At 43.5% G+C, this 22,518-nt stretch overlaps 1 protein-coding gene across 1 annotated transcript in view; it reads left to right on the top strand.

Moving 5' to 3' along the window:
* VIPR1 (vasoactive intestinal peptide receptor 1) overlaps positions 1 to 22,518 on the top strand; it is a 104,206-nt gene that overhangs the window by 17,546 nt on the left and 64,142 nt on the right. Inside the window, exon 2 of the mRNA XM_089533721.1 lies at positions 18,031 to 18,127. Coding sequence (XP_089389847.1) covers positions 18,031 to 18,127 — 97 coding nt within the window. The remainder of the gene's footprint in view (positions 1 to 18,030; positions 18,128 to 22,518) is intronic.

The following is a 22,518-nucleotide window of genomic DNA, read 5'->3' on the forward strand; positions in this document are numbered from 1 at the left end:
GGATCAGATTACCCACCCTAGATCTAGCTGTACTCCTTTTAAAACCTTGTAAAGGTAATTCAGTATTATTTTTCTGACTGAGGCAGAGAAACAGCAGCTCAGCTCATGAGTTATCTAGAGCTTATCTATGTGGGTTATTTAACCCAAATTCCCCCTGGGCTTGCTGCATCCTTTTTACACGATGCAGGCCCAAAACCCTGAATCAAGTGCAGATTATCTTCATGACATCCACACCCAATTCGGCCTTTCCTCCCCTTAACCCAAATTTTAAAACCTTACATTTTGCTCTGGGCTTTTGGCTCTCTCCGCACTGATGATGGGTAGCTGCCTTCCCATGTGTTTTCCTGCAAATTGCCCAGCACTGTTGCAGGCATGCATTGCACCCGGCATCGATAACATGGCACCTCATTTTGACTTCAGCAGCAATGCCAGGCGATGAAAGAGGACCACATGGGAAAGCAGTCACCCATTACTGGTGCAGAGAGAGCACAGGTAATGGGAATTTGGGGGAATTTGGAGCCAGAATGCTTCAGGGACAACCTGGAATATTTTGGGCAATGAAGATAAGCCCTGAGTGAGTTCAAGGCAGAGGTAAGATTTGAACTATGGACTCCCTGACTTGCAGCTCGGTGTCTTAGGCAGCATGCTGCACCTGCGCTGATAATGTTTAGGTGAGTTATCCTTGCCTGAAAAAGGAGTGTGAAAACATCAACAATTCCCAGAATCCCTCTGGCAGGGTGGCCAGCTGGAGGGTTCTGGGAATCGGTCCAGAAAAAAAGAGCATTTCCAAGCTCTGCCAAAAAAAGAAAAGAAAGGAAATACCAAGAGAACTGCTAGAAAAGGAAAATGAACAGGAGGTTTTGATGGGAGCATGAACAAGGACTTGAAAGCCCATTTCGTTTTGGTCTCGGACGTGCTATCAGGCGCCTTTGATCTATGTAGGGGAAGATACCCGTTTAATAAAACATAATGGCGATCTAAATATTTATGAGCATCGTGCATTTCAAATGCTCCGACCCTCTAGTGGAAATGGGACTTGCTGACTGATAAATTTTGTGCCGGTTGCCTTTCCACCATTTAGCTTTGAGAATAAAAATTGCTGGCTAGGAAGCAGGTCGAAGGGGGGGGGGAATACAGCTGTCAAAATGAACAGCCGGGCTTTGACATAGGAGTGCCCAAGGAGCTGGCTTTATTCCCTTTTTAGTTCCACCTTGATATATGTTTGAAGTTATTGGAAATCAGCGCTTAGTAGGACCAGGATGGCCATGGGCAATGCACAGAGAAGCATTGGCAGGAGGCAGGAATGGGGAAGGATGGGGATTTCTATTTTGCATTTTGAGGAGTGGACAAAACATACAGAAGATTTCTTGAGACTTTCGAATGAGTGGCATCACCAGGGTTGGCATCACCCAGTTTGGCAACTCAGGGTGTCACTCCATGGGCCTCTTGGGGTGGGGGGCAGATGGGTGAGTGCTATGGAATGCTGGGAACTGTAGTTTGTGGTGGCACCAGAGCTCTCTGACAGAGAAGACCAAATGTCTCACTATACACAGCATCCCATAGCATTGAACCATGGTAGTTAAAGTAGTGTTGATCTGAACTAATCCTGCAGTGTGGATGCAACATTGTGCCACCTTCTGCCATGGATGCAGATTTCTGCTCTGGTGTCACAACACACTACAAATCCCAGAATTCCATAGCATTGAACCATGGCAATTAAAGGGGTGTCAAACCAGATTATTTCTGCAGTGTGGATGCAGCCAGAGGCCAGTCAGTGATGCTGTTTATGCTAGCCAATACACCAGTTTCCCATTCCTTAACTTAAGTTTCACTCTGGTGTCAGAACCATTCTTTCTGTCAAACTAGTTTTATCTAGAGATTCTTATAGCAAGGAAGGAGAAGAAAAAATCATTTTACAACTGGGCTGGACAGTCCATCTGTACAGATGGAGCCAGAGGCTGGTTAGTGATACTAAAAGTGATGATGATGATGATGCTAGCCAATACACCACAGTTTCCCATTCCTGCTCAACTCCAGTGGCATCAGGTACGATAACCCATGGCAGCACCGCCCCCCATTGACCTCCTCCCATATCACACCATACAAAATCCTTAGTCATGTTTTTTGTAGTAATGTTACTCATAAATCTTAATTCCCATATATCACTAAATGTAATGATAATAGTCATAACATGAACAATGGGCAAAATTAAAATTATACCTTTAGATTGCAATATCCTACATAGAGCCTAAATGTATTTACATATACATAGTTTCATGTAATTAAAGTGAAAATTTGGGGAAATGTGATGTTTTTACAGAAAATTTAAAAAGAATAATTTTTTACCAAAAAAATTATAAAAATTGAAAATTGAATTTTTTTAAATAACTGGGGCCTCTCCTTTCTTCTCCCACTGAGCATCACCCCACTTACACCATTTCTTCAGCATTTTAAAGGGACACAGGTGAATGCCACAGCCTGTTTCTGCCCAAAGGCAGATGTCTGAGAAGCAGAGGTGTCACCCCTTCTTGGGGTGTCACTGATGCGGCCCGAACCCCCCCTTATGATGCCACTGCTCAACTCAAAGGGAACAGAGAAGTCACAGATTGGAAGTGGCACATTTTGTCCTTATCCCTAATCATCCTAAAGTCCTGGGGTGCCGTCCATGCTAGCGATGGCATCGCTACACTGCTGCTGGTGATGCTCAGTCAAAGATTCCAGGCATATATTTTGCTGTGACTGAGCAAAACAATCCACACCCAGCTTTAGCAGCAGGTGTGCTGGAGGGGTTAAATGCCCCTTCATCCCTGATCTCTTTTCCCTTCCAAATCATCCCTTTTTCGCCTGTTTTGTAAACGTTCCCAAAATTTGCTCTCTGCCAGCCACACTTGAGCCTCTTTCCTTTGCCACCGGATACAGTCTAGCAGCTGTTATTTTAACTTTGAATTGGTGCAGTCCGGAGGGGAAGAGATTGAAAAGGAGCTTTCCCATACAAAGCAGGGGGCCAAAGCAGAGGGTGTGATCACAATACACCATTTTGATACCACATCCATTGCCTATGCCCTATAGGATTCTGTAGTTGATAGTTCCATGAGTTTCTTAGCATCCAGTACGAGAAAACATCAAGTTCAGGGAATGCACTAGAGAAATCTCAGTGCCTCCTCCTCCTCCTCCTCCTCGTATTCTTTCAAGTTGTTTCTGACTTATGGCAAACCTATCATGGGCTTTTCTTGGAAAGTTTCTTCAGAGGGGTTCACCATTGCCACCCTCTGAGGCTGAGAGAGTGTGACATGCCCAAGATCACCCAGTGGGTTTATTTGACTGAGCCAGGATTTGAACCCTGGTCTGCAGTCTACAGGAATGTCCAGTTGGGATATATTCTGATTTTCCACATTTTTGCCCAACAGTCAGGACTGGACTGTGTCTGGTCTTTTTCCAAAATCTGGGGCTTCCCCAAATCTGAGTTTCTATGGCTGAATGGGGATTTGAGGCCTGGTCCCCAGAGTCATACTCCACTCCTCAAACCACTACACAATGTTGGCTCTCCATAGTAATTTGTATTCAACCCTAAGTGCCAGAAAGAGAATTAAAGACAGCCTCCCAAGTGAACAAGCATTGAGGCTTCCCAACCTTATTTTCTGGAGGACACCTACAAAAGGAGGAGTTTTGTCTCGCTGTTTTGCTCAAAGCCTACAGAAGTTACTTTTTGGGGGACTGATCTTTCCCAGAAACCTCCCAGAGTGACAGATTCTGGCAAGAGTCACTCAAAAAAAGGAACTTTTTGCGCAGAGAAACCCAGCTGATCAGTGTGGGAAACGGGATGCTGAGAAACCAGACCTTTGGTCTGGACCCAGTGGGACTTCTTTTATGTTCTGACATCTCATTCCTGAGAGAAATTGTTGCATGTCACTGCCCTGCTTTGATCACTCTGTTTAGATCCCCCTTGGACATTGTGTTGTACTTTAGTATCTGCCCTTCTAAATAAAATCTCTTTCACACTATGCGGTTATAGGGCTAGGATGCCATTTGTACTGCCATAGCTGCATCCTACAGAAATCAAGGCTTTGTAGCTGAGGAAGCTGCTATTGCTGTCCAGCTAAGAATTCAAAGTACCATTCCCTAAACAGATCCCAGAATTCCATAGGATGGGATTATGATAGTTAAAGTGGGATCGCAGTGCTACAGGTGTGTAGTATGGAAGGACCCCAAGTGACAAATGTCAAGGGATGGCTGCAGAAAGATGCCATCCAATTCTGAGGGGCATATGCTGTTATTAATTGTTGTAAAGTTGACTTGAACCTATGGGGACTTTATGAAAGAGGGACCTCCAAGGGGTTATTCAAGTGTTGAAAATAATCCCTACTTTAAAGTCATGTAAATCATCTAGGGTCACTATTTTGGTTTTATACTATTCAGCTCTAATCCGGCCTTTCCATTTTCTTCCCTGACTTTCTTCAATAGTCCTTCCAAGGCTTTGCTATTAGAGACAGGATGTGAACTGCTAAATGCACTCACACTGCAACAACTACATTTGCCCTCTTCTCCGTTCCCAGTCAAGCCAACCTTGGGGTTTGTCAGCATTGCAAGCCTTTTCAAAGCCTTTCTCAAGTCAATTGGGATAGGAAATGTTTAATTGCCGCCTCTGATTGCCACGGCTGCTGTTTGTGCTAGTCTAGTATGTCATAATACACTAATTTAAAGGTCATGGTTTCCCAAGCTGATTTAAAATTAAATGTTATACCATAATGAATTAAAGCCACTCTGTAATGTTTTTTTTCTATAATGAATTAATTTTCCTCTTAAATGAACTGTAATTAATGCAGTACTGCTGAATGCATTGAAAATAAATTAATCGCTTGAAATATCAGTTTGTTAATTCTATAGGTGGGTTCAAGGGAATTTTATTTCTTAATACTGTTTTTCATAGAATCTTAGAGTTGGAAGAGACCCCAAGGGCCATCCAATCCAACCCCTTCTGCCATGGAGGGCTACACAGTCCAAGCGCTCCTGACAGATGGCCATTCAGCCTCTGTTTAAATGTCTCCAAGGAAAGAGAAGGAGATTTTCATTATAATAAAATAAATATTTCTGACTTGGTAAAAGACAAATTTTATTACACTGTTTCATTATAATGTTTATAATAATTTGCAGTAGTAGAATTTATAGTAAGGTAAAGATGTGATGTATTTTTGTCAATACTAGCTATCAAAAATCTCTGAAGATGCCAGCCACAGATGCTGGTGAAACGTCAGGAATAAACTCTTCTAGGACATGGTCACATACATAGACCATGGATGCTGGCCATGAAAGCCTTCGACTTCACATACTAAAAATTGGTTTAAGGAATTTGAAATTCCACTGATCCATTCCTCTAAGCACTGCCCACTTTCTCTTAGGCTACATTCCCTTTGGAAATCAAGCAGTCCTCAAGCAGTTGACTAACTGGAAAAGCAGTTGCACTCCTGCAAAATTTATTATTATTATTATTATTATTATTATTATTATTACCACCACCACCACCACCATCATCATTTATTTACATAGCACTGTTAAGCTGCATGGTGCTTTATGGGTACAACAACCGAAAACAATGGCTCCAACCAAAGGTGTGCGTTCTAAAGTGTGTGCATGCACACACATGCAGAGGGAAGGAAGGAGTACTAAAATAAAACTATACAATACAGTTATAAAAACAAATTATCTCAGTTGAAGATAATTTGCTCACTCCTCCCTTGAAGAGACGGTCTGCTTGAGATGAGATTAGCACACGCTCCAGATTTCCCAAACTTTGGTCCGCCTGGTATTTTGGACTTCAGCTCCCAGAATTCCTGACTGTTGGCCAAGGTGGCTGGGGCTTCTGGGAGTTGAAATCCAAAACACTTGGAGGACCAACGTTTGGGGAATCACTGCAAAAGGGCATGGAAAGCTTTTTCTGCAGAAATGGTATGTATCTAAGACTGGGCTAGGATTGCCAGTTCCGGATCGTGCCAATCCCTAAGGTTTCCTGTCCAAAACTTGAGATATAGGAATTATTCCCAGGGACAGCATTAAGTAGCAAAGTTGCTCACAGGTTGTCGTTCAAGCAGAAAGAGAGGTGCAGGGAGAGGGAGAACATATTTTCCTGTTTGGAAAGTAAGACTCTGAAAAATATGCTGTTCCCAGATCAAGGTGAAATGAGGACATTATTCCTTCTCATTTATTTAGGGAGATGGAATAAAGAACATTTAATCTAACCTATATGTTTCTATTCAAAATGTGGATAAAAAGCAGAGCGGAAGGTGAGCCCTGGCACCACAATGACTGGAAGCGAAGAAAAAAACTAAATAAATGCACAGAACCCCTCAGGAGTCGTTGCAAATCATTGCAACAAATCAATGAAGCCTTGGAAACTGTAGCAAGCTGCTGTGGTCCTAGCTGAGCTGGAGATTTGTGCACCACGTTTTCCTGTTGCCCAGGAATGAAAGTTGCAAAACTGGAGAATTTGCACCCTCTTCTCCCACCTGGAGATGACCCCCAAAAACTGGAGCTGCAGAGTGAGAGAGCTGCCTCAGATCCAAAACACGCTGAAGAAATAATCCAGTTTGAGACTACTTTAACTGCCCTGGCTCAGTGCTAGGGAATCCTGGGATCTGTAGTTTATTGCAGCACCAGAGCTCTGTGACAGAGAAGACTCTATGTCACAGAAATACAGATCCTAGAATTCCATAGCACTGAGCCATGACAGTTAAAGTGATGTCCAACCAGATTATTTCTGCAGTGTGGATGCAGCCAGAGGCTAGTTAGTGATACGATTGGTGCTGACCAATACACCAAAGTTTCCCCATTCCTTAATTTAACCCACCTTTTCAAACTAGTTTTCTCTAGAGATTCTTATAGGGGAGAAGAAGAAATGTCCACAAAACTCATGAAAATGTAGAAAAATGGATTTAAAAACTGATTGGGGATTGCTGAAATATATATTTATTTGGGCTTAGGGTTGCCATATCCCGCCAGGGGGCGGGACAATCCCGGTTTGGGCGGTGCCAACCCGGTCCCGGTCCGGTTTGGCGCCCAAACCGGGACGGCCCCGCCCACCGCGGCCACCTCAGGCCCCGTGGCGGCTCCAAGGCCTTGCTGAGGCCTGGGAAGGCTCTCCGCGGTTGGAGCTCCAGCCGCGGAGACGCTCCCTCCCGGGCCCCAGCGAGGCCTCAAGGCGGCTCCGCGGTCGGAGCTCCGGCCGCGGGGTCCTCAAGGCCTCCACGAGGCCAAGGAGGAGGAGGAGGCCGCTTCCCACCGCGGCGATCGCCACGATGAGGGGTGGCCCCCGCCTCCTTCCCGGCCTGCGAGCCAGGCCCAGGCTTCCTCCTAAGCCGGGGAGGAAGCGGAGGCTGCTCTCATCGCGGCGATCGCCGCGATGAGGAGCGGCCCCTGCCTCCTTCCTGGCCTGGGAGCTGGCCGAGGCTTCTTCCCAGGCCGGGAGGAGGAGGAGGCCGCTTCCCCTCGCGGCGATCGGCGCGATGAGGGGCGGCCTCCGCCTCTTTCCCGGCCTGGGAGCCGGCCTAGGCTCCCTCCCAGGCTGGGAGGAGGAGGAGGATGCCTGGCACCGCGGCGATCGCCGCGATGCCAAGCTTCCCCGCGCCCTTCCCGGCCTGGGAGCCGGCCTAGGCTCCCTCCCAGGCCGGGAGGAGGAGGAGGAAGCCTGGCACCGCGGCGATCGCCGCGATGCCAAACTTCCCCGTGCCCTTCCCGGCCTGGGAGCTGGCCTAGGCTCCCTCCCAGGCTGCGAGGAGGAGGAGGAAGCCTGGCACCGCGGCGATCGCCGCGATGCCAAGCTTCCCCGCGCCCTTCCCGGCCTGGGAGCTGGCCTAGGCTCCCTCCCAGGCCGCGAGGAGGAGGACGAGGACAAGGTTTAAAAATCTAGGACTTTTTTTTTTAATTTCCTAGCCAGGAAATTAAAAAAAAAAAAAAGTGTCCTACATTTTCAAACCTTGTCCTACATTTGTCCCGGTTTGGAGGTCCTCCATTATGGCAACCCTATTTGGGCTTATTTTCATTGCTGGTTTTCAGTAACTTGCAGAAGATATTCACATGGGGTGGGAAGCATACAGTTCACTGGTTGTCCAAAAGTCAGGCCTGCATGTCCATGGACACACACGCATTACTTTTTGCAGATTGTAGAATAATCCTGGATGGCAAAAATGCCTACCCTTTTTCTAGCTGCCCTCCCCTTGCTTTGGTGCAAAACAAAGCCCTCATTATGTAACTGTTTGCTTTTTGCTCCCATTGAGTGATTCTGTGCCCTTTTTTGGCCAGGAGTAGCATGAAATTCTCATGGGCAGAACATGAACTTTGGCTCCTCAGCTGAGAAAGTCACCCTAGAGTGCATCTCAGTTGGGGAGGTTTCAAGGGAAGCGTTGGCTTTTAACTGAGAAGTCTCTAAATCTGTGTGACTTTCTGATAATACTGGCTAAGCAGCCTTTCCTTCTGTTACAAGGCTGTGATCCCATACAGCAGAGGCATCAGGAATATTGTTGTTGTTGTTAACTGCCCTCAAATAGACTTCAACTCATGGTAACCCTGTGGTTGAGACATCTCCAAGAGTATTTATCCTCCATTGCGGTGCATAGGTCCTGAAGATTCAGGCCCAAGACCTCCCTGGCCCTGACTGAGTCCATCCATCTAGCATGCAGTCTTCCTCTCTTTCTTCACCCTCTCTACCTTTCCTAGCATTATTGTCTTTTCCAGTGATTCATGCCTTCTCATGATGTGGCCAAAGTACAACAACCTGAGTTTTGTCATCTTAGCTTCCAGGAAGTGTTCAGGCTTGATCTGTTCAAGGACCCATTTGTTTGCCTTTTTGGCCATCCACAATATCCTCAGCACTCTTCTCCAGCCAAATGCATTCATTTTCTTTCTCTCTGCTTTCTTTACTGCCTAGCTCTCACATCTGTACATGGTGATGGGGAAATACAATGGCTTGGACAATTCAGACTTTGGTGCTCAGTTGTATATCTTTACTCTTTAGAATCTCATCTAGTTCTTCCATAGCTGCCCTTCCCATGCTAGCCTTCTCCTGATTTCTTGGCTGCAATCTCCATTCTGTTCAGTGTTTGATCCAAGGTATGGGGACTCTTTAACTATTTCAATTTCCTCATTTTCTAGGTTGAATTAATGTAAATCTTCTATGGTCGTTATTTTTGTTTTCTTTATGTTAAGCAGTAAGCCTCCCTTTGCACTTTCTTCTTTAACTTTCCTTAGTAATTTTTCTAAGGCTATGGTGTTTTCCTCTAGCAGTGTGGTGTCATCTACATATTGTTAATATTCCTTCCTCCTCCTATCTTCACTCCTCCTTCTTCTGTGTCAAAGCCTACTCTTTGTATGATATTTTCTGCATACAAGTTGAACAGATAATTATTAATAATTTAATAATTAATAATAATTAATAATTAATAATTATAATTAATAATAATAATTAATTAATAATTTGTTTTATTTATATACCGCTATTCCAAAGATCATAGCGGTGAACAGCAAGTAAGCTAATTAGGAAGTAAGCTAATTTGCCCCCAACAGTCTGGGTACTCATTTTAGCGACCTCAGAAGGATGCAAGCCTGAGTCGAGCTTGGGCCCTTTTGCTGGTCTTGAACTCGCAACCTTGTGGTTTCCAGTGAATGGCTGCAGTACAGGCATTTAACCACTGCGCCACCATAGGATGAAAAGATGCAGCCTTGCCTGACCCCTTTGCCAATTGGGAACCATCTGTTTCTCCCTCTTCTGTTCTAACAATAACCTCTTGTCCTAAGTACAGATTTCTAATCAGGGCTATCAGATGTATTTATTTATTGTATTTATACCCTGCTCTTCAGCCAGAAAGGCTCTCAGAGCGGCAATTGTAATGTGCCTTCAGATGGTGAGCCTGTTCTAGGGTTTTCTTCTGAAGTTGTTTTCCCAAGGTGGCCCAAGATTACTCAGTGAATTTGTTTGCTTATTTATTTGATTTATACCCCACCTGTTGCCCTATATGAAACCCAAAGTGTCTTACAATATAAGCTAAAATAGCTAAAGCAATGTTCTAAAAAGAATTAATTAATCCATTCAATTTGATCATTGCCAGCATATATCACTTAATGTCTCAAAGTTCAGGAAAAGAGATTCCACCTCAGTATTAGGAGGACCTTCTTGACAGTAAGAGATGTTCGACAATGGAAGACACTGCCTTGGAAAGTGATGGACTTGCCTTCTTTGGAGGTTTTAAAGCAGAGGCTCGATGGCCATCTGTCACAGGAAGGGCTTGGATTGTGTCTTCTTTAATGGGGTTGGACTGCATGACCCTTGGGGTCTCTTCCAACTCTGGGATTCTATGATTCTTGGTAAGAAGCTATTTAGCAATGTGTGCAGCTTTGTTCAGAATCAACTCAAATTGTGTTCCATGATTTCGTTGTTCCTTCAAGACGTTTTTGACTTGTGGTGATCATAAGGTGAACCTATCATGGGATCTTCTTGGCAAGGTTTTTTTCAGAGGAGGTTTGGCATTGCCTTCCCTAGAGGCTGAGAGAGTGTCACTTGCCCCAGGTTTATGACCACCGAAAACTCTTGACAGGCTTGAATGTGTTCATCTTCCTTCCAGTTCTGTCACCATTGTCATCTGATGACAACTAATCCTCCTTTGGTTGACCAATTTTATTTTTATTGATACTGTGGCGGAAATAAATCTCTTCTGCAGTATCATTGCTGACATCATTTCCTTAGGTTTATGAGGTTGGCTTCTGTATGGCTTTGTTTCCAACTTTTGGAGTGGCGAAAAAAAGAATGATTTAAGGATAACAGGAGCCTGGTGAAGGGGAGAAGCAGGGAGAGACTTAAGAGGTTAAGGGTGTTTGTGTTTCTAAACATCTTGCCTGGGATTATAGCAACTGAACAAACAGCCATGATGGGAGGACAGAGGAGGATGTGTCAACATTGTTAGGCAAATTCAAATAAAGAAAGGTTGTAAATCACTGCTGGGATTGTGCAAGAGATTCTTGCAAGGGAACCAGGGCAGATTTAATGTCCAGGGCTAGAATCTCACAATTCCGGGCCATTTTCACACCTCTCTGTGCTGATTTATTTTTGCCCCAAAAAGCTGCTCCCAATAATTGGATGCCTCCAGAAGTTATGTTTTTGCATTGGGGGACATAGCATATTCCCAAAGTCCCTCCAACCTCCAGTCCCCAAAGTCAAAATTGGAAGTTAACATACATGCAGGGTTGCCAGAAGGAAATATGGAAATGAAATATCGAGGGGGTCCTGTATTAGGTTGGATTGTTCTTTTTGTTTTATTGTATGTGTTTGGGGGCAAGATTTGTTCAGAGGAGGCTTGCCATTGCCTTTCCATGAGGTTGAGAGCATGTGACCTGCCCAAGGTCACCCCATGGGTTTGCAAAGCTAAGTGGGAATTCGAACCCTGGCCTCCAGAGTCATAGTCCAACACTGAAACCACTACACCACACTAGCTCTCACTAAGTTGTGCAGAAGAGAAAATTTCAGCAGGTATTGCTGAAATTCCCTCTTCTACACAACCATCAAAGGTCGAGGAGCCTTCTCCACATTTCAATGTGGCACCCCTAAAATCCAATCAATTTTTTATGGATTTTCCCTTAATGGCCTAAATCCTGTTGTTACTAGAATTGTTAACTACCATCAGGTTGACTTTATGGCACCCCTAGGAGTGAGAGACCTCCAAGTCATCCTGTTATCAACAGCAGCAGGTCTTGCAAATTCAGGACCATGGCTTCCTTGACTGGTTCTATCCACCTATAATACAGTCTTCATCTTTTCCTACTGCCTTCTACCTTGCCAAGCATCATTGCATTTTCTAATGAACATGTCTTGTTGTGATATGTCCAAAGTATGACAGCTTAGTTGTCTTGGCTTCTAGGGGAGTTCAGGCTTGATTTATTTGTCTTTTTGGCAGTCTATGATATCCACAGTACACTTCTCCAGCACTGCATTTCAACCGAGTTGATTCTCTTCCTATCAGCATTCTTTCACTGCAGTGCATAGAAATCTGGTGGCATGGGCAATCCTGACCTTGGTATTCAAGGATATTTCCTTACACTTGAGGATCTTGTGTTGTCTTGTCATAGCTGCACTTCCAGGTCCTAGTCTTTTCCTGAGTTCTTGACTGCTGTCTCCATTTTATTAATGACTGAATTAAGATATAGGAAATATTTGACTATGTTGATGTCTTTGTCATAGTGGATCTTACTAACAATTTACATAACTTTCAAATAGCATAGTGGTTTGAGTGTTGGACTACGACTCTGGATTCTCAGTTTGGCCATGAAACCCATTGGGTGACCTTTGGCAGGTCACACTCTCTCAGCCTCAAAGGAAGGCAATGGCAAACCTCTGAACAAATCTTGCTGAGAAAACCCCACGATGGGTTGCCAGAAGTTGGAAACAACTTGAAGGCACACAACAGCTACAAATTGTTAGTAGAGCAGAGCCAATAAAATTGTTGGATTTTCCTATATGTTGACTCGCTATTCAACAACTGATTCAGTGGGCCTACTCAAGTTGGGACAACAAAAAGGTACTTGGAGACCACATTTTCCCTACCCCTGGTTTTAAACGAAAGGAGGTAGACGTTGTTCTGGAAAGGGGTGCAGATATGTAGGTTCAAATCCTATTTAAAATATCTTGCTTTCCCCTTTTGTGCTCAGCTTACCTCCTTTCCAAAAATACTGATTTCAATGCACATTAGTATTTGATCCTCAGTCATTTGAGCAAGATGGGGAGACGAAAGGAGAAGTGGAATTTTCTCCTTCCCAGTAATCCTAGGCAAAAGCAAATGGCTGCAGCCTCTCCAAGATTGTGTCTTCTTCCTCATCAGTAACTTTTGCTATCTTGAACACACTTTGATGCTGCTTCACTACATATTTGTGGCAGGATCCACACTGCAGAAATAATGCCATTTGATGCCGCTTTAGCTTCCATGGCTCCATGCTATGGCACTCTGGGATTTGTAGTATGCTGTGACACCATGGAGCCATGGCAATTATTGTGGTATCAAAGTGCATTATTTCTGCAGTGCAGATGCAGCCTCAGTTTCCAGCTGTGAAATGGTGGAGGGGATGTTCTCAGTGCCCCTCCCTCAACTGTCAGTGCCAAAAATTCATAGCTTTGAACCATGGCAGTTAAGGTGGAAGCATAAGGCTGTCATTTTGTGTAGTGTGAAAGGGCCCCAGGGCTTTTGGAAAAACCACCACCTTGCAGTTCAGTGCCTCACAATGATGGAGAGCCATCACACAGCATGCCAAGCATAAGAGAGCCCAGATTCTGCCCCAAGGAAAGCCACATTGCGACACTCACATTATTTTAAGCAAAGTAGGCTGGCATACCGTTTGTAATTTATGCTTCCACCTGCCATGATAGAAAGCCACCCCCCTCCAAAAAAGCGGAGCATCCCTGGACACTGGAGGTATTTGTGATGACAGCCCCTTTTTGGGAGTGTTTTAGAGTTGAGAATGAAAGAGGCAGTTTTGATCTTGCCCTATTTAAGCATCTGACCCAGTTCTGGTGGTTGCAGGGAGCTGAGGATGGCTCTGGTTTCATCTGACAGCTATGCCTGTTTTTTTGCTACACAGACATGTGCTTTCCTGAAATTAAAAATAAAAAGAAGAATGGAAGATTTGGGTCATAATAAGGGAAGGAACAAGTAATAAAAACACCATTTTATTTTGCCCTGGGCCGTTGCAGATATGGCTAATGTGCTGGGTTGTTGTAATGCTGTGCCATCATGTTGTTTCGACCTATGGTGACCTTATGGCAAACTTATCATGGGGTTTTCTTGGCAAGATTCATTCTAGTGGGGGGCTTGCTTTTGACCACTGAGAAGACCTTCTCGCCTCTTCCCACCAAACCAGACTGAGAAGGTTCTTTCTTTTCTTTACACTTCAATCTGGCTCCACCCACAGTATTTAAAAAGAAGGTATCTGCATTGTGCCAAACTGTAAAAGAGGAGCCATGTTTAAATGGGCATTAAAATGCACATCGTGTTCAAAGTGAGCATGGGGGTTGGAGGAACATTCACTGTCTAATGTCATTCTGGTGCAAAATCCAGTCTTAAATCTGAAATTCTGGATGTTGTAGTGAATGCATTTGCAGCAACCTGCAGAACCAGTTTGGGTCCCCATACCTTGAAGGAGACAAAACTATGATATTGCAAAGTGATGTTTTGATTTCCTCCAGAGTATGATAGTGATGGTTGGGGTGAGGGCTGAATCCAATCCACAGCTGCATCTACATTGCAGAATTAATGTAGTGTGATACCTTTTTAACTAGCATGACTCAATGCTGGGGAACTCTGGGATTTGCAGTTTTGTGAACTATTTAGCCCTCTCTCTCAAATTGCTCTGGTGCCGCAATGAACTACAGTCAGCCCTTTGTATCGGTGCATAAGGAGCCCTGGTGGCACAGTGGTTAAGTGCCAGTACTGTAGCCACAAGTTTGTGAGTTCGATCCCAGGCAGGTCTCCAGGGTTGACTCAGCCTGTCATACTTTTGTAGGTTGGCAAAATGAGTACCCAGCTTGTTGGGGGCAATTGGCTTACACATTGTAAACTGCCTAGGGCGTACTTGTTCACTGATAAGCAGTATAGAAATGTACTTACTATGGCCAGACCCCCTTCTCCACAGATGGCAAATATCGTGGGACCTCAAGTCCTGTTCTCCTCAATAATGGTTGACGTGCACATGACTGCATTGTCATGGCCACGTGCATGTGCCACCATTGAGGAGAAACAGGGCAGAGCCATCCATGGATGCTCCAATGTACAATTCCCAGGATTCCATAGCATGGAGCCACTGCAGTTGAAGCAGTGTCAAACTGCATTATAGTATACCCTCCATATTCACTGGGTTTAGGTATGCAGGATCCCCATGAAAGTAGAAAAATAAAAAAACCACCTTTCTTTTTAACCAGAAAGAATACCTCTCTAGGAATCTCTGGATGCTTCAGGGCAACTTTATGGTCAACGTCAGGTGGAGGCTGACCACTGAATTGCACTGGATGACCCAGAAATGCCTAGAGAAATGTTATCGTGAGGAATCTCTAAATTCTCCAGCATGACTCTATGGTCAGCTTCCAGCAGAGCTGAACTGGGGGACCTAAAAATTCCTCGAGAGAACATATGAGTCACTGCTACAAATGATCAACTCTACAAGGGTCAAAGCCACAACTGTGAAGGGCTGACTATATTTCTGCAGTGCGCATGCAACCCAGGCTTCTGTTTGGGCTGTTTGGAGGTATCAAAATTACTGAACCAGCTCCCACAAACAGTTTTAACACCTTCCATTAGCTCCTCTAAACCTTTTCAAAATCTGGAACCAGTTTCTCAAACCTTTAGAGTACCTACAGCAAACCTTTGAGAGAAAAGATCCCTTGAGCCTGGCAATATCCGTGGTGATCATTGCTTATTGATCTACCCCGTAAAAACCAGCAGGGATGTTTGATTCTGATTGAGTTTTGCCCAGGCATCACGTTTATTATAGTCATTTCGAAAGCTCTCCCATGCAGATTGAACAGCAATTGACTTTAAAATTAGATAGTGCCTTTCAAAGAAAGGTAAAATACAGTAGCAAGCTGCAGACGCCAGACAATTCCTTTTCATGATGCTGTGATCTTAGCCCTCCTTTTCCTTCAACATAAAAGAGTTCTTATTTTTTATCTTTTTGCTGAAGATATATTTACTGGTTTTGAGCTCCCAAGGCAGCTTGCACTTGAATAGCCTTAAAATGCTGAGATTAACCCAGAAATGAATTCCAAAAGAACCAGCAGATGTTATTAATGAAAAGGATCAAAACAATATCAGTAACATAGATGGCATTTCAGGGAGTAGCATGATTATGAAAGGCAGGTCTCTCTTCCAGTGGCTTACAATCTATAGCTTGTATCCTACTGAGAAACTCAACCAGAGTAAAGCCATAGAGCCATATGGGTTGATTCACCATTGTTTTGGGGGAATTACCAATAAAATCCAGACCCATATTTTGACATTCAGGGGTCAGGAGTACACCCCTTGAGGTCCTTCAGTGTCCTCCCAATTTTTCTTTGCAAAAACTTCAAAAATATTTCATCCCCAAAGCCCCCCCTCCCCAAGACTCAGGAGGTTGAGAAGGCAATTTTTGGCATATTTGGAGGTCGGGAGGCCTTGGGTAGGGTTGCCAGATCTCAGGGGCAGGCCTGGAGACAAGTGGGAGGTCATTGATGGGTTTCCTCTGTCAATGAAAAGGGACACCTTAACCACACTTCAGAGACACAGGTCAGAGGAGGCATCATGCGATAAGTATTGCCACTTTTCCCAGGCTCTAAACACGGTTTAAAAGCTGCATGAAGTTATCTTCTACATAGTTTACTGAATACAAAGCACAAATCAAAGATATATCTGTGTATACGCATAGATACGATATATGGACTTGATGAAGTAGACTGAAGTCTATGAAAGCTTACACTGCCAACTTCTTTCTTTCAGTTAGTCTCAAAGGTGCTACAGGATCTCTCTACATACTTAATACAGAGCAGTTACAGATCTGTAACTCTAGGTCACAAATGCATAGCTGCAGGCTATGAATCCATAAATGCTATACACAATACCCTCCAAAATCATCATTTTTTTAAAAAAAAAGTGAAAGAAATTCACCATAAAAATAATTCTGAGGCCACATGTGGCCTGGAGATTGGATGATTCCAAGCCCTGTTGCAGAAAGAGTAGGGAACCACATGCTGTAATGATGTTAGGACTCAGGCTAGATTAGATGAGACATTAGCGAGACAAAAGACAAAGTTGTCTTTTTCTTACATCCTTCTTAAAATGTTTAATATCAGCCTGGAGGGAACCCACCTAGAGAATTCCCTGCGGCATGTAGCCATCAGTGTTGCTTCTGATGCAGAAGGGATACAGAATCGAGTTTTGATGATTTGAGCAAGCAAGTACATTCATTTGGGAGACGTTGTTCTCTTGGGTACCTAGTGACCTAGTCTTGTATGATCTGATAGGAGGTGTGTTTGCACAACAGTCTGGAAACTACGCCTTGAAATTTCTTCTTTGTATATTTACCCAAATGTATTAATAGTCTAAGGTTCCACATCCCAAGTACATATTGACCTAATTTTTTATAATAGCACTGGGCTGTGGTAGGTATTTATTCAGAGACTGCAATGACATGTCAGGCTAACATATATAACCCACAAATGTAGATATTACAGCTTTTATTTCCCCCTCCCAAAAAAAGAACATATGGGAATTAAGAGCCACATTGCAGTTATCCATCACAGTTTAGTTTGGACTTGAACAAATACCTTAATGGACACTGAAATAATGGAGCTCATAATGGGAGGGTAGTGGAACATGCCCTTATTCTTGTTTATCCGTTCCCTTCTGAATCCATTGACCATTTTTATGCGATTGTATACTGCAGAATCAATTAGATACTCTGAGTAAGGATGGGTGTTTGGGAATAATAGGGTACATCTACACTGTAGAAACAATGCATTTTGACACCACTTTGGATGCTGTAGGTCCATCCTATGGAATCTGGGGATTTGTAGTTTTGCAAGGTCTTTCGCCTTCTCTGCAAAGCCCTGGATTCTGGAAGATGGAGCCATGACAGTTAAAGTGGTGTCAAACAGCATTATTTCCACAGTGCAGATGCATCCATAGTCACCGTCAGTGGTTTCACCACTGGCCTGCAGTGGGGTTGTGTCAGTGCAATAGTGAATCTGTTCTGAGTTTTAGTATGAACTTTAGAGAAGCTGTCCATGGTGCTAGTCCTATTTTGAGTACTTTGGGCAATCTTTAAGGACAGTTGATCATTTCACTGTCTGTGGTGGATCATGATAGTGTGTCTCCAGTGAGTGCACTATTAGAGTTTTACTGTTGTGTGCTTTCCTTTGCTGCTGCTGACTATGCTTAGCGTTTTCAAGGTGAGCATGTCTGGTTTTCAGTAATGGTGCACTAGCCTTTGGAAGACAAATCTCTTCTCTCTTTTTTCGCCCTGGGCTTCTTTTAGGTGTCGGGAACACCTCCCGAATGTTCCATCATGCTGGCCATTGAATATGAACGGGAGAAGTGCTTGAGACACTCCGACTTTGAGAATGAGACTATAGGTAAGATGGATCAAAATCAAATTGTCTTTGTCTCCTTCACTTTTGCGTGCCTTGATGTGTATCTATATTGATGTGCTCTGCTGGACTTGCTTATAATTCCAGGTTTCAAGAAGACTTGGGTTGGTGCCAAAAGCTGTCACAAATCGCTGTTTTTGCTGGTAAATGATACATCTGTGACTGATCTGTAGAATCATAGGGCTTTATCACACAGAGGTAAATTGGAGACAAATTGGTTAAATCCCATGCAGAAATGGGATTTTAAAATCCACTTTTGCGGGTTGTTTTTCAGACGCGTTACCATCAATGAGAAATAATGCAACATTAATCCAAACGCAAAGCTGACAAAACATACTCCTTTTTACTTTCGGGAAGCTCCCCCATGACAATGCACCACTGTAAATGCTTGGCCATGATGCCAACAAGGGCATCATCTGCATCCTGGGATTTGTAGCTTGTTGTACCACCAGAGCTTTCTGACAGAGGAAGCTCAGTATCTCACAAAACTACCAGTCCCGGGATTCCATAGCATTGAGCCATGCCCATGAAAGCAGTCTCAAACTGTATTAATTCTGCAGTGTAGATGCAGCCTAGGTCACAGTGAGTTGAGCCAGAATGTTTAGTTTGCCCGGGTGCCTCTTTGAGTCACCAAACTAGTTTTTCTCATTACATAGGAAGCTTAGGAACCCTGATAAGTTCATAAACAGAATAAACAAGCAAATCCATGAGCTGGAATCAGTTGCTGAGTAAACTTCCTTGACTTAGGGAGGAGTTTTCTTTTCAACAAGCCAGCCTTAAAAAGCCAGCTCAAGAGCATACAATGTTGGTATGTGTTGTGTGCTTTCACCTCATTTCCAACTTACAGCAACCTTAAGGCAAACATATCATAGGGTTTTCTTGGCAAGCTTTGTTTGGGGGGTTTGCCATTTCCATCCTCTGAGGTTGAGAGAGTGTGACTTGCCCAAGGTCACCCAGTGAGTTTCAGGGCTGAGATGGGAATCGAACCCTGGTCTTTGGAGTCATAGTCCAACACTCAAACCACAACGCCAGAGACTATTCCAGAGTCTCCTTGCTGCAAAAGCAGGTGGGAAATAACATGAGTAAGAATGGGGTCACCTTTCCTGAGCACTTATAAGCCTATGTAACATGCTGTCATGAATGATTATAATTTGTACACCTTAGGATATTATTATTATTGTTATTATTGTTATTATTATTATTATTATTATTATTATTATTTCTTGCCTGCCTCTCCCCATGTATCGAGGCAGGGAACAAAAGCAATTAATGAAGTCACAACATCAATTCAAAACACATCTGTTAAAAGCACACATCAGTTTAAAAGGACAAACAAGACAGAGATATATTAAAACAATTCATCATTTAAAAATTCACAGTTTAAAAATCATCTGGAGAAGCCTGCCAGAAGACACTGGATTTTGAATGCTGTTTTAAATTTGGGGAGCATATTCAGCTGTTAAACCTCTTCCGGCAGAGACATGTACAATGGATGCAAGAAATTAATTAGCAGAAGTGATGTAGCAAGAGGTAGACCCATGCTTGAGGATAATACAGTATTCTTTTGCCAGGAATGGGCTCTGCTGACATTTGGTATTCCCAAAGGCCATTCTCTACAAAAGATTAGCTTTGTTTGTCACGAATTGCTGGTGCTGTGTTTGGTTAGTAGCCATATGAATGCAACAAGCGAGGAAAACAGTAGCAGAATCTCTTACTAAGGGGTTAGTCACACTGTGAAAATAATCCAGGATTAATCCAGGTTGAATCTCTGTTGTTCACACACATCCCGAATGCATCCCGGTTTAATTTGAGGGGGCTTCCAAAAATCCACTTGGTCCAAGATGATTGATATTGGATTTTCCCCAGAGTTTTTATAAAAGTTCTGCATTGTCAGTAGTGTGAATAACTGATGCAAATAGATCTGAATAGACCCAAGATAAAATGCTGCATGCCTTGAATGTGTTCCGAATGCATTCACATCTTGACTCCATCTTTATTCAAATGCTTGCATGTGTGTGCAACAAGACTTGCAGAGATGCACACTGATGCAGCTCCATAGTGTGAATAACAAACTCAGAATGCGTCAGGGAGATAATTCGCATTGTCACACTAAAAAAGATGTCCGAATGATCCCTAAGCATCTATGAACAGCCATACAGAGAGAAAAGAGGAAAGCAGATATGCCTGCTACACTAACTGTTGTTGTTGTGTGCCTTCAAATTGTTTCTGACTTGAAGGCAACCCTAAGGTAAACCTATCCTTGGGTTTTCTTGGCAAGTTTCTTCAGAAGAAGCTTGCCATTTTCATCCTCTGAGGCTGAGACAGTGTGATTTGCCCAAGTTCACCCAGTGGGTTTCTATGGCCAAGCCAAGATTTGAACCCTGGTCTCCAGAGATAGTCCGACACTCAAATGCTAGCATTTTCTTTTTTAAATACAGATCTATAAGTTTGGCCTCCAAAATGGTAATGATAAGAAAAGTGGAAGTGCTGAAAGAAAATATTCATCTCTGGATGTGTTTTGACAGACCCTTTCATGTGGTGTGTACAAGGTTTGAAATCCCCCCCCCCCCCCCCCCCGTTACGCACAATTATATTGGTAGTTTTGAATCACTTTTCTGGAATATATTGGACCGCTCTTCCTTTTTGTGAAATAGGAACTTGCCCCTAGAGCATTAGACTACAACTCTGGAGATCAGGGTTTGAGTCCCTGCTCAGCCATGGAAACCTAATGGGTGGCTTTGGGTGAGTCACACCCTCTCGACCTCAGAAAACCCCGTGGTCAGATTGCCTTAGGGTTGCCACATGCAACTTGAAAGAGCACAATAACAGCAAAAAGCAAATTTTGAGTTAAATAAATAACACCCAATAACATCTACTTTCTTACATGAGGTATACCTGTATTTCCCATCTCTAGAACACCTTGTTAAGCCTGGCAAATGCCCAAATTTCAGAGACACAATCTGCTCCAGTTCTCTTGTGAGCCTTGGGCAAGTATCAAATAGATAGGTCTATACCGAAATGCAAAACCAGTCTATTTCTTTTCATCCTTTCTTCAAATGCAGGTCTTCCATTGCCAGCAGAAAATCCTCACCAAAATCTAATAAACCACTTAGTAGGCAGGTAGGACTATGAACCTTTATATCTTCTTGCAAGGTGGGAACATCGGTTCTAGTTAAAGAAGCAATTCATTATCCTTTGCCGATTCAATTAATGGTGCCTTTTTTAAAAAGAGAGAGAAAAGGAGTGTAATCAGAACAAACTACAAGGAAGAGTGTGTTGAAAACCTGCCCTTATCACTTGTGTTGATTAAAGGTGATTAATACGCTCCGGCATGTTTGATTTTGGCCAGCGACTAGCAATTAATCAATACAAGCCAGCCTACCACCGTTCCTCATCCATCATTCTTTTTGCAACGGAGGCTAATTGTAAAAAGCTGTTTCCTTTCATGAAACCAGAGGAAGAGCTGTTTGCAGTCAGAGACACTAAAAGCAGCAGGTGCAATTTAGCTCACTTGATGGCTCGGGGTGGAAATAAAATGTAACATTGGCAGGACTGCAGTTTGTGCTGCTGTCACACTTCCTAGACTGGATAGGCAAAGCACAGCCCTGGGGCCAAACTCAGGCCCCATGGCTGTGTTTGGGGCCTGTTTCCCTTGCATCTGTGGCAGAAGGTGGCATGATGCTGCATCTGCATGGAAAAAACCATCCAGTTTGACACCACTTTCATAGCCATGGCTCACTGGAATGAAATTCTGGGATCTGTGGTTTTGTGAGACATTTGGCCTTCTGTGTCAGAGAGCTTTGGGACCACAACAAAATACCAGAATTCCATAGTACTGAGCCATGGCAATTAAAATGGTTTCAGACTGGATTATTTCTCCAATGCAGATGCAACCAAAGTCTGTAAAGGAGTTTGGCATAGTTACTTTCTGAACTACAGATCCCAGAATCCTCCAGCCAGTATGGCTGAGTGCTGAGAGTATTTGTGGGTGAAAAATGTGTGTCTCCAGTTGCAGTCCAAAGTAATACAGCACAAATACAGGATCAGAGCTTGGAAAAGTTTCTTTTTTTTTTTTTTTTTTTTTTTTTTTGGTAGTGGGAGGAGGAAGGGGGTGAATTCCAAAGTCCCCAGCTTGCATGACTAGGGGATTCTGGGAATTGTTCAAAAAAGTAACTTTTTTGAACAATTCCCAGAGTAACACTCTATATGAATTGTGCGTGTGACCAAAAACTTGCAGCCAAAGTGATTTGCAGAGAAAATGCACTGATAGACAAAGATCAGTGTGGCGAGGGTTTCTTGAAAGTAGCAAACCGAAAAGCAGGCGATGCATAAGTGAAGATATGTTTTTGTCCTAATTTTGCTTCCTGCCGGTAGAA

Source organism: Sceloporus occidentalis, unplaced genomic scaffold, assembly GCF_023333645.1.
Source record: "Sceloporus occidentalis isolate IW3139 unplaced genomic scaffold, rSceOcc1.0.p SCAF_7, whole genome shotgun sequence".
In the NCBI taxonomy this organism is placed as follows: Eukaryota; Metazoa; Chordata; class Lepidosauria; order Squamata; family Phrynosomatidae; genus Sceloporus; species Sceloporus occidentalis.